The sequence below is a fragment of the Asparagus officinalis genome, chromosome 5 (assembly GCF_001876935.1).
Source record: "Asparagus officinalis chromosome 5, Aspof.V1, whole genome shotgun sequence".
NCBI lineage: Eukaryota > Viridiplantae > Streptophyta > Magnoliopsida > Asparagales > Asparagaceae > Asparagus > Asparagus officinalis.
The window spans coordinates 128177718-128192893 of record NC_033798.1 but is presented as its reverse complement, the minus strand read 5'-3'; the positions used below and the strand labels follow the sequence as shown (position 1 = coordinate 128192893).

Genomic DNA, 15176 nt, shown 5'->3' with positions numbered 1-15176 from the left:
CCCCTAACTTCCCTTCACCCTTATTCCCCTCAATCCAAACAAGCCCTAAGGGTACATACAAGCCATATTGGGTAAATAAGAGAACAGTAATGTGCAACATTGGACAAACAAGAAAAAGACACCAAAGTGCAATATTTTAAAATTTAGAGTATTTATTTGAGACACTTAAATACGTCGGGATATCTTCTTTGCTCAGTTTTAAAACAAAACAGGGTATTTAAGCGCGATGTTATCGAAACTTTAGGGTATTATTTAAGAAGGGTACTATCGTCATTTAAAACACTCAGCCGCAGTCAGTCGGGCAGTAGAAATCCCAGCTATAAATTCGTTCTATCTTCACCCCGAGCTTCCAATTCTCTCCAATGGCGTCTGTTTCTTCCTCAACTGGTCAACTGTCGAGCATTCTCATCTCAAATCATAGCAAAAACCCTAGCTTTTCTTCCTCCGCTTCCTCTTGTAAGTAAACCCCTTTACTTCGAACTAGGGCTTTTGCCTTCGGATTTCACTTTTTTTTTTCTGTTTTCTTTGATTATTTTCTTCTACGCAGATGCAAAATTCGTAGTAAAAATGACATTTTGCCCTGTTTTGTTCGATTAAGGCATGAATTTTTTGCAAAGAATTACGTAACCCTTCAACATTCAGGCTCTAAACACTAAAAATCTATGAAATTTGTAGGTTAGAAATGGTTTTAGTTAATAGTTATTTCTTGCCGAATTATATATGCAGCTTGAATGTTATTTGTTGACGTTATAGCTTGATGTTTTTTGCTGTTATGATTGGCTGAATACTACTTGTTTAGGTCAATTTATACCCAAATAAAGATCGAACTAGTAGTTTTTTCCCCCTATTTGGATAATGGAAGCTTGTGACGTGTCATGGATACTTTGAACCATAAGATTTTGGAAGGTTACGATATTTGTGGTTTATTTTTTATTCTATTTTATTTTTTAAAGTTGGGTCTTGTTTTTGAAAGAGTCAATTGTCTTGTCTGCAAAATGCAAGCCATTCAGCATTTTAGCTAAGTTTTGATATTCTGTGACAAGGAGTTGCCCATTCTTTGAGGCAAAAAATGCCTTTTGAACCAAGATGCTTCTTAGTCTACCCTGGCATTCTTGTTTCGTTGCTTATGAACTTGACCTTCGGGGAGTGTTATCTCATCCTTGAACAATTTGAATTTATTTTAACGGATTTACATAGTCGTTCCCATTTGTTTTTACACTTAATGACCTATGCTTGTATTCCTTTTCTCATGGATATGTATAGGTAAGTTCTGTATCTTGCGCATATGAGCATGTGAGCATGCAATCTCTCCATGCTTCCATAATTCAAAATTAGGGCCGGTTCTGAGATTTTAGGGGCCCTGTGCGAAAAGTAAACACATGGTCATTCTCTATATACAAAATATTAATAAATTTCTTCATATACTTTATATTGTTCAAACCTTTTCTTTAGTTAACCAATGACTTGATCTACAATATACAAAAAATAATTGATTCTAAAAGATTCTTCAGTTGATTGTGTTGTCTCCTCATTAACGTTCTCATCAAATTGTCTTTTTCTACAGATTTGACGTTTTAATTGAAATACAGAATCAATTTTCATTTCAGTACCAATTTCTTTAGCAATTGTCATAGCTTGTGTGAGCCCAACTTCTCTATAATCCTCAAAAAACCTAATGAAGTAGAGAGAACTTGAAGAACTCACCTTGAAATGATCTTTCACCCATGTCAGCCATTTTCGCTTTATCAAATTCACTGAAAAAAACAAAGAAAAAAATGATGCCCATGTCAGGTTCTACATTAGAAGATTACAAAGATGGGATATCACATCAAATCTTTCTGAAATGTTTTTGTGAAAACTCAGCAAAATGCTCAATTTTACATGTACTTATAAATTATAAATGTGACAGCATCAAGAAATTCTGCTGGAACCAGGGACAAAGTTCTGTCATTTCTTTGTAAACAGTGAACTTCCATTTCTTTGTGATGCAAATGAATTCATTTGTTCCTGATTTGTTCTTCTTGACGACCTTCCTCTCTATGATTCCTGCTTTCATCTAATCCTCATTAAGCTACGTATGACAACTATAGAACTGTTGCAATAAATGTTTTTGTTTTGATTAAGCAAGCTTATTTTGGTCATGTGCCGTCTGCTCTCAATTTTTTGTAGAGCTTGCCATCATTGAGCCCTCTATATTTATTTATAAGAATAAGATGAAAACTATTTGTTTCTACTGCTACTTATGGAAACAACAATCTATTAATGAAAAAATTCCCACATTTTCCTTTTGAAGTTAACCCACAAAAAGCTTCAAAAGAGGCCCAAATTGGATTCTATTGAAAATTATTCCCAAATTCCTCGAGCAAATTAAGCATTAAGTGAAACTCTACAAGAATCGCAATGGAAACAACAATCTAGTAATGAAAACTAAGAAAAAGATTACCTTGGATCGGATCAAGATTCAAGATCTTGAGAGGAGGGGGGGAAATGTGATTTTTATTTCTCGCTTTGGAATTCTTTGGTCGGTGAATCACGAGGGCGGAGGGGCGGGTATAAATAGCGAACCGCCTGAGGCCCTGAGCTGAGGGGAGCTTGGCGGGGAGTTGGTCGGAGCCTCGGAGGGCGGTGAGGTAGGGTTGTGACTTGTGCGGTGCGGGCTCGGGCGGAGGTCGAGACAGCGACTCGAGGCGGTGCGGTCGCGGACTCGCGGGCGTTGAGCGGAGGAGGCTTGGGGCTGAGCAAGAGGGGACAGGGGAGTTGGGACTTGGGAGGAGTGTTGGGGAAGACGAGGAGGGAGGGATCTGGGAATTGAAGGAGTCTAGGAGATGAGTTTTCTTTTGATGAGGACTGAGGAGCGGGATTTGAGGGAATCAATGGGGGAAGCACGAGAGAGTGATTCGCGGGATTTGAGGAGTGACGACTTAAAAAAATTTTGGGGCCCCCAATCTCAGGGGGCCCTGTGCGATCGCACACTCTGCACAGCCCCAGAACCGGGCCTGTTCAAAATACATGCATCTTGCTTGTTCCGTGCATGATTCATTTGGATGGATATTCTCTAAATATCTAACTTACACTTGGCTAACAATTAGAACACTATTCTGGTATCAACTTCTCTGAAATAATACAGAATAGTATATAATTTTTATGTTACGTTGTGATCGATAGGTAAATCTATTGGTTGTTGGTTATGGAAACGATCAATTTGTGACTTAAAATTCCATTTTATCTTTCCATCCATTCTTAGTTATTCTCTGCACATACATTGTTGTGTTTGATATTCTTTCAGGTCAACTGAAAGTCACACCATCTTCATTATGGACATATAACAAAAGAGCTCATATGAGGAAGCCTCTTCAAGTATTTAGTTTATTTGGAGGAAAGAAGGAGAAGAGTGAGAACAGTGACGATACTGAGGAAGCCTCTTCAAGTATTTAGTTTATTTGGAGGAAAGAAGGAGAAGAGTGAGAACAGTGACGATACACCACAAAAGGTAAGGAGACAGACCTTTATTTGGAGGAAAGAAGGAGAAGAGTGAGAACAGTGACGATACACCACAAAAGGTAAGGAGACAGACCTTTTATTTCTCGATCAGTGTTTCAATCTATTACTTTCTTCATTCTGTTATTTCTTGTTGTACGAAATTGTTTTGTTGGTACTATGTTTTGACATTGGTAATATTGTGGCTATCCATACCTTGATTCAGGAAGTATGAAACAAATCCATTATAGGCTGATGTTTTTCTTTACATGTAAAGCTTAAAGCTGTGTGTCATCCTATATATCATAGAAACTCTATTGTTAGGCTACATTGGGTCGGAAATGTGTTGTGTGTCAGGTACGTGTGTTCATGTGAAGGTTTCTTCATTTCTCATCCGTGTGAAGCTTGGTTCTACCATTATGGGTCGATTGCAGATAGACCCACTGTACTATCGTTGTTTTAGACTTAGTACACCCTATAGTTTTGTTTTTTTGCAGATGCACCCACTGACTTGAAATCTTTTGAATCGGGGTCTATTTGTCAAAGAACAATAAACATATTTTACTTTCTTTGAGGGTAAAAGAGTCAAAGGGCCTTCACTCAGAGGGTCTATCTACAACAATTAAACTAGTGGGGGTCAGAAATGTGGTGTGTCAGGTACGTGTGTTCATGTGAAGGTTTCATCATTTCTCATCTGTGTGAAGCTTGGTTCTACCATTATGGGTCGATTGCAGATAGACCCCCTGTACTATCGTTGTTTTAGACTTAGTACACCCTATAGTTTTGTTTTCTTTGCAGATGCACCCACTGACTTGAAATCTTTTGAATCGGGGTCTATTTGTCAAAGAACAATAAACATATTTTACTTTCTTTGAGGGTAAAAGAGTTAAAGGGCAAAGGGCCTTCACTCAGAGGGTCTATCTACGACAATTAAACTAGTGGGGCATTCAAAACAACAACACTAAGGGGTTGTTGTAAGCTATCTAAAAAATCACAATAGATAGTTTATCACCATCAAACACCGATAATGGAAGTTACAATTTGACGACTTCCATATTAACAATTCAACAATAAAAATTACAATCAAATGACTTTTACATCAGCAAATGAAGGGTACAATTAGAAGATTTTCACGTAGATCGAGAAATATTATAATTCGACGACCTTCACGACAATCGATGAAAGCTCTGATTCAACAGTCTTCACAATCAACAGCGAGAGTTACAATCTGATAACTCTCACATTTTAAGGAGCTAAAGTAAAGATTATAAAACGATGATCTTTGCGATGTTTTGACAGAAGAGATTACAAGTCAACGATCTCTTCAATCCAAGACGTAGAACTCATCTCTGCATCCCAGAAATAAAACACAAGTGACCGCGTTCCATAGTCAAAGCAACGCAACCACTGCGTTATCAACCACCAACGCAGCTCAAATTCAGTCGCGGACGCAGCTCAAATTCAGCCGCGGACGCAACTCAAATCCAGTTGCTAACGCAGCTTCCAAACGCTGCGTTCGAACATAGGATTCACACCCAGCAACGCAGGACCCGCGTTTGATCCATTCAAACGTGATTCAAACGGTTCCAAAAAACCGTTTTTCACCCACAATTTGGGGAGCGGTTACACCCGATTAATAGGGTAATTAAGCCCACATTAAGAAGCGGATTAAGGGTGGTTACATCCAAAATCCCTCTATAAATATCAAGCTAACTCAACCGAGTTTAGGGCTCGAAAAATTTTGATTTTTGACTGGTTGGAATTTTTGGATCAGAAAATCTTCTAAGGAGATAGGCATCCATCCTTCAGCAACCGAGAGCATTCTTCAACAACAAGGAGCTTTGGTACTTGGCTTAAAACCGATTTTCGGTTCAAATTAACTCTTCTACAGAGTTTAAAACTCGCACTGAGTTCCTAAACTCATCAAGAGTTCTGTTTAAACTTGTCACACAAGTCCTCCTCAACATCAATCAAGAGGAAGAAACCGTGTTCCAGTGAAGTGAAATGTTCGGATCATCAACGGGATACAAGATTGAAAGCCCGTCGACACCAAGAAGAACCCAGTTTTAAACAAAGGGAATGATCTCCGTCAATTTTTCTCTCTTTTGTAAATCGGGAATCTGGTACAAGAAGATTGTAATTTCTTTTTCTAAGTTTGTTAGAGAGATATTACATTGAGAGAATTGTAAATCATTCTTTTCTAAGTCGGTTAGAGAGAATAATACAAATTCAATTCTCCATTTTCTTCTTTCAATTTTCCCACCAAACAGTTGTGTTCGCAATTAACCCTAATATTATACACTAAAAAGTTTATGTCTACATATGAAACTTGAAAGGGAAACCTAGGACTCACACCAATGAGATAAATTGTTAAAATAAAAAACCAACTAATTCAGTCAGAACAGGAAGAAAGTGCTATCTAAGTTGTCCTGTGTAAATCAAATGAAAGATCTTTCCTAACTGTTTATAAGAAGCATCAAAATGCAACACGAAGAAAGCTTGAATTAACCAGCTGATAATATCCAACTGATTCAGTCAGAACCAATTACTCAGTCACACCAATCAGATAAAATGTTAAAATAAAAAATCAACTAATTCAGTCAGAACTGGAGGAAATTGAACTTCAATACATCCTGCATGTGTCAATTGAAAGATCTTTCCTAACTGGTGCCAAGGAGCATCAAAATTAAACTCAAAGAGAGCTTGACATAAATCAGCTGATAATCCAAGCAGGACCTGCCCTTGTATTCTTTTTAAGCTCACCTATTTCCTTTCCTACGCATATATTTCCATGACAGGTAATGGTCTTCTGTTAAGCGGAGTTTTAACTAGCTAAAAAATCATCTCACTTCTCCTCACGAAGAACTTATAATCATTTATTAAAGTATAATACCCCAGTATTATTGCTTAAACCACACTACTGCATCCACAAGTAAAAGTTTCTTAATAACTGTTGACTATGTGATTTGTTATCTTGTTTTGTCGTAGGCAGGGATTTTTGGAAACATGCAAAATCTATATGAGACTGTTAAGAAAGCTCAAATGGTGGTCCAAGTCGAAGCTGTTCGTGTACAGAAAGAACTAGCAGCGTATGCTTTATTTGTATCATTGTTTAAAGAATCATTTCCCTGGTGCTTTTCATGAAAGCTTAAGCATAGGTTTATGTTTCCTTTTGTTTGACAGAGCTGAGTTTGATGGTTACTGTGAAGGCGAGCTAATCAAGGTATATTTGATCACTATTTATATTGTCATTAATTTTAGTTAAAAATGAGTCGCACTAGTCTGCATGGTGCACTGCTACCATTGTGTCATGGTTTAAAATTTGATATTCTTCATAATATCTTTTCGCAATCTGCCAAAATGTAAGTTTTTTACTTTAGTCAATGCAATATGCTTTCACATTTTTTATCATATAACTTTGTTATTGTTTATGACTTTGTATCCTTTGCTTTCTTTTTCATTATCAAGAAAGCAAGTTGTTATCAGTTTTTATGAAGAAAAAGTGTGCTAGCCCCACTTACCAAATCACGAACTTATTCACGATAAATAAATAAATAAAATGAAGGATGGGAATACTACAGTTATTTATGTATGGATGTTGCAATTATGGATACCTGGACGTTACTTTACCATTACTTTTAAGGTCTTTAGTTACTCGTGGAGTTTATGCAGTTATCTAATTTACTTGTTCTTCTTCTGGCAAATTTAAATGCATTTTTCTTCAACCATGGTACCACATAATAAAATTATTCAGGGCCTATTGGACTTTTCCCCGAATAGTTGTTGGTTTCTCAAGAAAAATAAGTTTTGAATTCATCTCTGCTCTGCTGACATTTTTGCTAGGTTACACTTTCTGGAAACCAACAACCTATACGTACTGAAATCACTGAGGCTGCCATGGAGCTTGGGCCTGAGGTATATTCTCTTTTCTTCATTTTGTAGCACAATGACCACTTATATCATCATCTAGGTTGCTTGGACGCGGCGTTCGCCATGGACATGTGTGGTTCAAAGCAAAACCCGATTACTCCACTACTTATAACCTAGACTGTTTCTTTGGGAATATCGAGTTCAAAACCTATCGGTTTTTAAACCTGAAAACTAACACCCATTACTTAGATGTTTGAAAGATACCCATTTATTATCCCATGCGATCAAGACTAAAGTTTTATTGTTAAACCTTATTCGTAGTTTGACTTAATTCGATTCTTAATTGTTATATTATAGAAAGAAACATACAAATATTGTAGGTATTTTAATTCAATATTACGATTAAATTAATTATAATTGATATATATTATATATTTATATATAATAATAATATATATTAATATATATATTATATATTATATATATATATATAATATATATATATATATATATATATATATATATATATATAGAGAGAGATGAGAGAGAGAGAGAGAGAATAAATGCGAGGTGAGCTGGCCAGGCTCACCTACCCCCCGTGAGCCTGCAAGTGTTCTAGTGACATGTGAGTCCCTATCTAGTTCACATCAGTGTGCGGGCTCACATGTCATTACAACTTGCCAGCTCACGGGCGGTACGTTGAGCTTGCCAGCTCACCTCCAATTATCTTATATATATATATATATATATATATATATATTATATATTATATATATATATATATATATATATATATATTATATAATATAGGGAAAAGTGTTCCATAAGGTGACGCCTTAGATAATCATCTGAAGTCACGCAGTCCCTGATATAATCACATGCATTGGAGGCTACATTGTAGTATTGATCCGCCTCCGTTGACCTTTGACTGCTACCATATTCTAAAACCCCAAGCACACCAAGTTGGGTCAACTCGTCCTGATCGGTTTGACCCTTCATCCACTCGTATCAATTTTAAGCGTTTTGAATGAATAGAACTTTTCACATTGAGTCGACGATGACGGCGAGTCAAACTGACGATGCGCGTTCACCCCAAACTTGGATTGTGTTGGGTTTTAGAATATGTATATTCAAGTCAACGGAGCGGTGATCATCCACAATATATGCTTAAGTCATGTGATGTTGGTCACAGGCGTCCTATTAGATGCATTTCCTAAGGCCGTCACCTTGGAACACTTTCTCCCATATATATATATATATATACTATATATATATATATATATTATATATATATATATATATATATTATATATATATATATATTATGATCTAAATATAATATTATTTATATCTTACATTTTACTAATTTGTAGTGTCCTATGTCCATTTTTGTGTCCGTGTCTGCAACCGTGTCCCTGCTACCTAGATCATCATTAATTCAAGATGTCAGATATAAATGTGTGCTTCAAGATTGGCTTTTATCCATCAGTTGAGGATAATGCAATTGATTGCTAGCTGTTTATGTTAGAAATGTAATTGAGGGGATCAGAGTGGATTTAGGAGAGCTTAGGGTCCCTCAATCCTTTTAGCTGATTGCTCTGAGTAGAAGACAAATTCCTGCACATGATATGTTAAAAGATCGGAGTTGGGTTCTCCGGTGGTTCCTCCGATGATCAAGTTCGTGATGATCTTAAGGGAGAGGAATATATGAAAAAAAGTAGCTTTCAAGATTTTTTTTGTTGTAGAGCACAGTGTATCCCTATGCAGTAGACACTTTGCATATTTATAGTGAGCCAAAAAGGGTATTTGAGTAACTTTGCCCGGGTCCACGCAGTCGGCTTAGTTAGCCGATGCTTTACACGCATCGGAAGCTGGTGGTTCGAGTCATCCTCGTGTTTATCGCAGTGCCGACAAAACAGCTGAAGTGCTAGCGTGGTCTGATGAGTCATTATGACTTTGACGGGGAAGTAATGATGCCTCAGACCATGCATTTAATGCGACGGTGACTAGCTGACATTGCTGGGGATGACGAAGCAGATAGGTTCTCCCGTGATTCAAGATGTGTAGTCGGGTCCGAGGCAAGACATCTTTCGTCTCGGTCCTTCGAGAGAGTCTAAGCAAGGACGTCTTTCGTCTCAGTCCTTCGAGAGAGTCCGAGGGAGGAGGCCTTTCGTCTCGGACCTCAAGATGCATTAAGAAGGGTAGTCGGCGTTCGCAAGACCCAGGTCGGGTTAATATTATGATGCTTAAGTTTATTTAATTGAGACACGTGTTGCCTTCTCAGAAGTAGTTTACACATAGTAAAATTCTGTGATACAACATTAGCATTTCATATTCTAAATTTTATCTTATAAAGTGGGTCCAGCTTCATGTCAATTCTGTTGGCAATGCAGACAATTACCCTCTTATGTTTTAACCTTGCTCAGATCTGGTAGAATTTAGAAACCAGTTCAAAGTCGCATTTTAAGTTGCAAGAAACTTTTATGCTAGTACCACTTGATTTTGGGAAACTCTATTCACTCTTTTTGTTCCATTTGGTTGCTTCATTGTTTGTTTCCCTACCTATTCAAGTGTATGTGACATTTAAATATGTAGTTTAATTTCTTTTACCGTCTCCCATAGTTAGGTGTTCCATTCTTTCTTTATGTTTTTAGGGCTCTGGTTCTGTTTTCCACAAATGAATTTCCTGTTTCTACCCATGTTTTTTCTGCATCCATACTCCAGCTAAAGCTAGCCAACATGGCTGATATTGTACTTGCATTTGTTCCTTGCTATCACTAAGGGCATGCTGATTTAGCATGCTTAATTAGTTGGGTTTACTGCCTAGTTACTTTTTCTTAATCAGTGCTTAGTTACTTTTATAAGAACCTAGATGCTAGAAACTGCAAATGAGTTTACACCATCCAAATTTATGCTCAGGTGATCAACCTAGAATCTCAATTCTCAGGCATATAAGATGATCCTAAATGTCATAGCATTTCTCAGAATTTGAAGATTGCGAAAAACTAACAAGTATTATTTTCGGAGGAAAAAACTACAAGTATTATTGTAAGAGTTACTTTGATAATTGGTCTTCTACTAAATCCTTCGGAAAAGATCCTGCAAGCTGAATTAGTTTCAATACAAGTACTGACTAACAGAAGTCCAGGTAACAGAGCTTTACAGTATTTTTCGACACTTGAACAAACCTAAATCCAATGATTGATTGAAAACCATGGATTAACGTACCCAACAACATTATTGAAATGTGCTTGTATAACTCTCTGTGAGGAGGTGGGAATTGAGATGACACCCTGTGAACTGTTGCGTTGCACCTTCGTAACATTGTCTCTTTCTGCATCTCTCTCTGCAGAAGCTTTCATTGCTGGTAACTGAAGCCTACAAAGATGCTCATCAGAAGAGTGTACAGGTAAAAATCAATTCTTTTAGATACAGTAATGGGATCTTTGTAATTTGTTTTGAGATTATGACATCTATTTCTTCCAGGCCATGAAAGAGAGAATGAGCACTCTTGCCCAGAGTCTCGGAATGCCACCAAGCATGAATGAAGGGCTAAAGTGATTGGGGTCAGCATCTTTTCAATTTAGGCGACAAATACACTTCAGTTTTGTAAACGAGGAGGTAGTGACCATATTTATCACTTCCCTAAGCTCTTTGTAAAAACATTTTTCTGACCTGAGTGCAGTCTTAACTGACGATGGTGAATAGATTGTTCATCGCTTTATCGTATCAATTATACCAAATTGTACAAACTTCTGTATCGAAAATTTTCTTTGAGTTCTTTCTCTGCGTTCATATCAGGGAAAGGCCGCTGAGGCTTCCCCTTCATCGATATAGCCCCGTACGTATGCATATCATTCTTTGTACCAATCCTAATGTGGCTCTAATGGTTCTTTTTCATTTCTTTTTTTTTCGGAAATTTTATTTTATTTTTATTTATTTTACTTTGTTCCCTTTATCTTTTGATCTCTCAAAGTGAACTGTGAACAGATGACCACATTTTGGACTCTATTATTGCGAAGAAACAAGCACCGAACATCATCTTCATGGTGACTCTTACAATATCCAATGCTAGAATCCATAATGAATTAGACCATTCTAATTGACGATCCCCGGTAGGTTCCGCCAAACATAAGATTTCTCACACTAACAACGAATTGGATTGAACTATGAAATACATTAGTATCTACACCCATTTTCTTAGCTATAAATATAATGATGATAAAATAGCTGAAGGCAGTAAGAGAAGCATTCTCTACTTGTTTTGACCAAGCAAAAACCGCTTGTACTACCAATAAACAGGATTATCAATACAAAGTCACATGAGAACTGGATAAAATAGTTGACATAGCAAGCCTACACCAACTTATTCCAAAACAAATATCACAAGGAATCACTCGCTGCCATCTCCATCAGCAATTAAAACACATCAAAACTCCGATCCGAAACAATAAAAAGAAAAAGAACACAAACTTTGCTTAGTTTACCCAAAATCAGCATCACTGTCAATTACCAAGATCTGCTAGCTAATACATTTCTATGCATCTTCACGCTCAAGTGATTACCAAGATTTTGCTAGCTTATACATTTCTATGCATCTTTAATCTCAAGTGGGTGCTACAGGCAACAGGGAATCAAAAGGTTCCATGATTCCTCAAACTACTTAGATGGTTGGCTTGAAGATAGCCTCTCTCGCCTTGCTTTGTCAGCTTTCTCCATGTAATCTTGATGAGATTGATGCTTTGATCCTAAGAAAATGCAAAAAAACACAAAGCTATATAAGCAACACAAAAGTAAAAATGTGACAAAAATTTTGGTAAAGCAAAAAAAAATTGAATTTTCATTAATAAGCTTAACAAATTTACATGTGACCTACCAAATTACTGCAAGGTACATCAAACTGGTGGTAATACTAAAGTTTCAGTTCTTATCGCATAAGATTAAAATTGATTCATTAAGCTAGATCTGCCTCTTATAGGTTGTAGGCCTAACTACCGGCCTTAAAGCAAGACTACTTCTCATATTCACCTCAAATTTACTCTCAGGCACCCGATCTAAACTATGAGCATTCATTATATAGTTCGAGTCTAGGCTCTGCATGATCAACAGAATGAGATCTCATTTAGCACCCATGGCGTGGCTAAAGATGAAAGAATGAGTCTGGTTTTTTTATCAAGATGTACAAACTACTACCAAAACAATTACCAGGAAACGCTTGCGTAATGGTTAAATGTAAAGCAGGTGAAGTCCATGAAACACGCCAGCACAACTTCACTCTTAAGTAGTTTCGGATCACGATGTTACCTGCCACAGGTCATCTACAGTGTCTACCACTTGGATTCAGGTTGAAGGTCCATCCTAACATTAGATAGAAAGTTTGCTTGACATTTTGGGACTGTCAAACAATCGAAGTAGAATTTAACAGTATTAAAACATGCCTTAGTTGTGTGATGTTTCAGAAAAACAGATACAAAGTTTTATGCTATGATTATATGAAATTTACAAGTTATATGTCAGAATACTTATGGCCTGTTTGGGAGATCACTAAGGGATGGGAAGGAAGGTTAAAATTTCCTTCCGTTCTGTTCCCCTCCTTTAGCTCCCAAATTTTTTTTTTTTGGTGTGTGTGTGTGTGTGTGTTGGGGGGGAGATTTTAGTACAAAATTTCCCTAACTTCCCCTCCTCTACCCTCCTAATAGAACTCCCAAACAAGGTTAAATCCAAATTTCCCTGCCCCTTCCATCCTCCACCCTCCATCCAAACACACCATAATAAGGAAAATGATGAATAAGAGATCATACAAGTGAAATATTCAATAACTGTCGTGGAAGCGAGCTTAAGTTATACATGGTTATGATCATTTGTTGCAAAATAAAAAAAAAGTAGAAGGTATTTTCATTTTGAGAGAGGTAAGTACGTCCAATAAGATTAGCCGATGTGCGTCGGAGAAGTTACCACGTAACAATTGAAATAAATGATCAAAAACATATGGTGTCTGGTGTCGTTCATACAACAACAGCAAGGAAATAATAACAGATCTGTAGAAGGGAGGTGATATACAGAAGAATGAGATACAGAATGAAGATTATACTTTGTCATGTACACAGCTGAATTGGAAAAGTTCGCTGATTAGCAATCAAAACAGACAGACTGAAAATCCATGGTGCTTTTGTTCATAAAAACGGAGGAAAAAGGCAGACATAATGAACAACAAAACCAAGAGCCTTAAGTGAAGATTGAATGATCAAACTTGTGCAACCAAACTGGTTTTGCTTGAAATAAATTAATCTAACATCATGAAGTGGTTGTTCAAAGACAACAGCAGGAGCAAATAATATACTAGATCTGTAGAGGAGTATGGTACACAATGCATAGGAGAACAGAGTAAAGATTCTACTCGATCAGACCCACACAATTGAATTGAAAAATTATGCTGATTAAATAATGATGACATAAAAAAATTAGAAAATCATTTTCTGTTTTCATGAACCGATAACAGAGGTGAATAATAAGCAAGACCTGTAGCAGACACATGACATGCAACTATAGTTCAAGTATTTGATAACAGAGGTGAATAATAAGCAAGACCTGTAGCAGACACATGACATGCAACTATAGTTCAAGTATTTATAGCTATGATGCCTCAAAATAATGATTCTATAGTTCAAGTATTTATAGCTATGATGCCTCAAAATAATGATTAAATCATTAAAAAGCTATCAGAGATCTTGAATGAATAAGTACATATGTATATCATGCCAGAACAAAGAAATAAAGAGGTAAATGTAACCTTTCCAAGTACAGGGTCATGCCCAGAAGTTAAAGTAGCTCATAATTGCCAATTCAAGATTTGGAAAAAAAAAAGATAAAGAAAAATGATCACAAGATTCAAAACAAAGATTAAAATGCTGGTATCAACCAATACTTCAAACCTCAGCTTCTAAATTGTTTATGATTGCAATGTTGTTCAAATGTCGAAAGCCTTCGACCGTGTTAACAACCAATCCATAACTCATCAATTTTTACCAGAAAAGCATAATGGAAGGGTGAAAGTAAAGTCTCAAGATAAAGAAAATACAGTGGAAGCCCCATCAGGGTGAGTGAAGTGCTACCAAGGAAACCTGCTTGAACTGTAATATGTCTCCACTCATCTCAAAGAAATGCTATTAGATAAAAATTATGCGCATGCTAAGTGCTACCCAAATCTCCCCCCTAGACGAACGCAACGTGACCAATTCTTCATACGAAAAATGGGCAAGTGACCAACTTAACTGACCTATTTCTTAAAAACACAGTTTCCTTTAATTACAATCATAAATATAAAAATAAATTGAAGCTCAACTTGACTCATGTGCATCTAACAAACATATGAATTTACGTTGGACCGATGCAATCTCAAACAGATGAAGTTAGGGAAGACAGCAACACAGAATTCCAATTTAAAACAGACCTATTGAAATCTTTTTAAAATGGAGAAAACAAGGTCTATAATTGCACAGCGTAGGTTCAACATAAGGATCTCACAGTATGTTATCTGAAATTTACATAGAACAATACATTTCTACGATTAAATACTAAAAGAAGCAAAATTTCAGGGGAATCACGGAGAACAGACGACAAGATGGAGGAATAATACAATCTACCATATTAGGGTTCGAATAAAGTTTTTTAGGGATTTTCGAATAAAGTTTTTTAGGGTTTAGGGTTTTACCTCGACTCATGAAGAACCAAGGGAGGCCGAAGATAGCTCCGATGATGACGATGCCGCCGAAAACGTGCTTCTTTTCGCCGCTGTACAAGTAGTGCCCTATCCGACCCCTAAATCCTCC

At 36.7% G+C, this 15176-nt stretch overlaps 2 protein-coding genes across 3 annotated transcripts in view; one reads left to right on the top strand and one right to left on the bottom strand.

Moving 5' to 3' along the window:
• Positions 305 to 11177, top strand: LOC109841268 (nucleoid-associated protein At2g24020, chloroplastic). 2 transcript variants are annotated; one of them, XM_020410181.1, is made up of 8 exons: positions 305 to 456; positions 3287 to 3406; positions 3477 to 3490; positions 6466 to 6566; positions 6661 to 6700; positions 7321 to 7392; positions 10700 to 10756; positions 10834 to 11177. In XM_020410181.1, exons 1-8 carry the CDS (start codon positions 363 to 365, stop codon positions 10906 to 10908), a joined length of 573 nt encoding a protein of 190 aa, XP_020265770.1. In that variant the 5' UTR covers positions 305 to 362; the 3' UTR covers positions 10909 to 11177. The 2 variants fall into 2 exon arrangements, with proteins under 2 accessions (XP_020265770.1, XP_020265771.1); XM_020410182.1 differs by lacking the exons at positions 305 to 456; positions 3287 to 3406; positions 3477 to 3490 and adding an exon at positions 3512 to 3560.
• LOC109842595 overlaps positions 11687 to 15176 on the bottom strand; it is a 4459-nt gene continuing 969 nt past the window's right edge. The window contains exons 2-3 of the mRNA XM_020411452.1: positions 15059 to 15172; positions 11687 to 12095 (exon numbers count right to left, since the gene is read on the bottom strand). Of these exons, the coding sequence (XP_020267041.1) occupies positions 12007 to 12095; positions 15059 to 15172 (203 nt within the window). The 3' untranslated portion in view covers positions 11687 to 12006. The remainder of the gene's footprint in view (positions 12096 to 15058; positions 15173 to 15176) is intronic.

Excerpts from the sequence above, each read along its gene's own strand:
- LOC109841268 (XM_020410181.1), top strand. The coding sequence starts at position 363 with ATGGCGTCTGTTTCTTCCTCAACTGGTCAACTGTCGAGCATTCTCATC. Across the intron at positions 6,701-7,320 it reads GTGAAGGCGAGCTAATCAAG|GTTACACTTTCTGGAAACCA; the intron begins GTATATTTGATC and ends CATTTTTGCTAG. Across the intron at positions 10,757-10,833 it reads CTCATCAGAAGAGTGTACAG|GCCATGAAAGAGAGAATGAG; the intron begins GTAAAAATCAAT and ends TATTTCTTCCAG.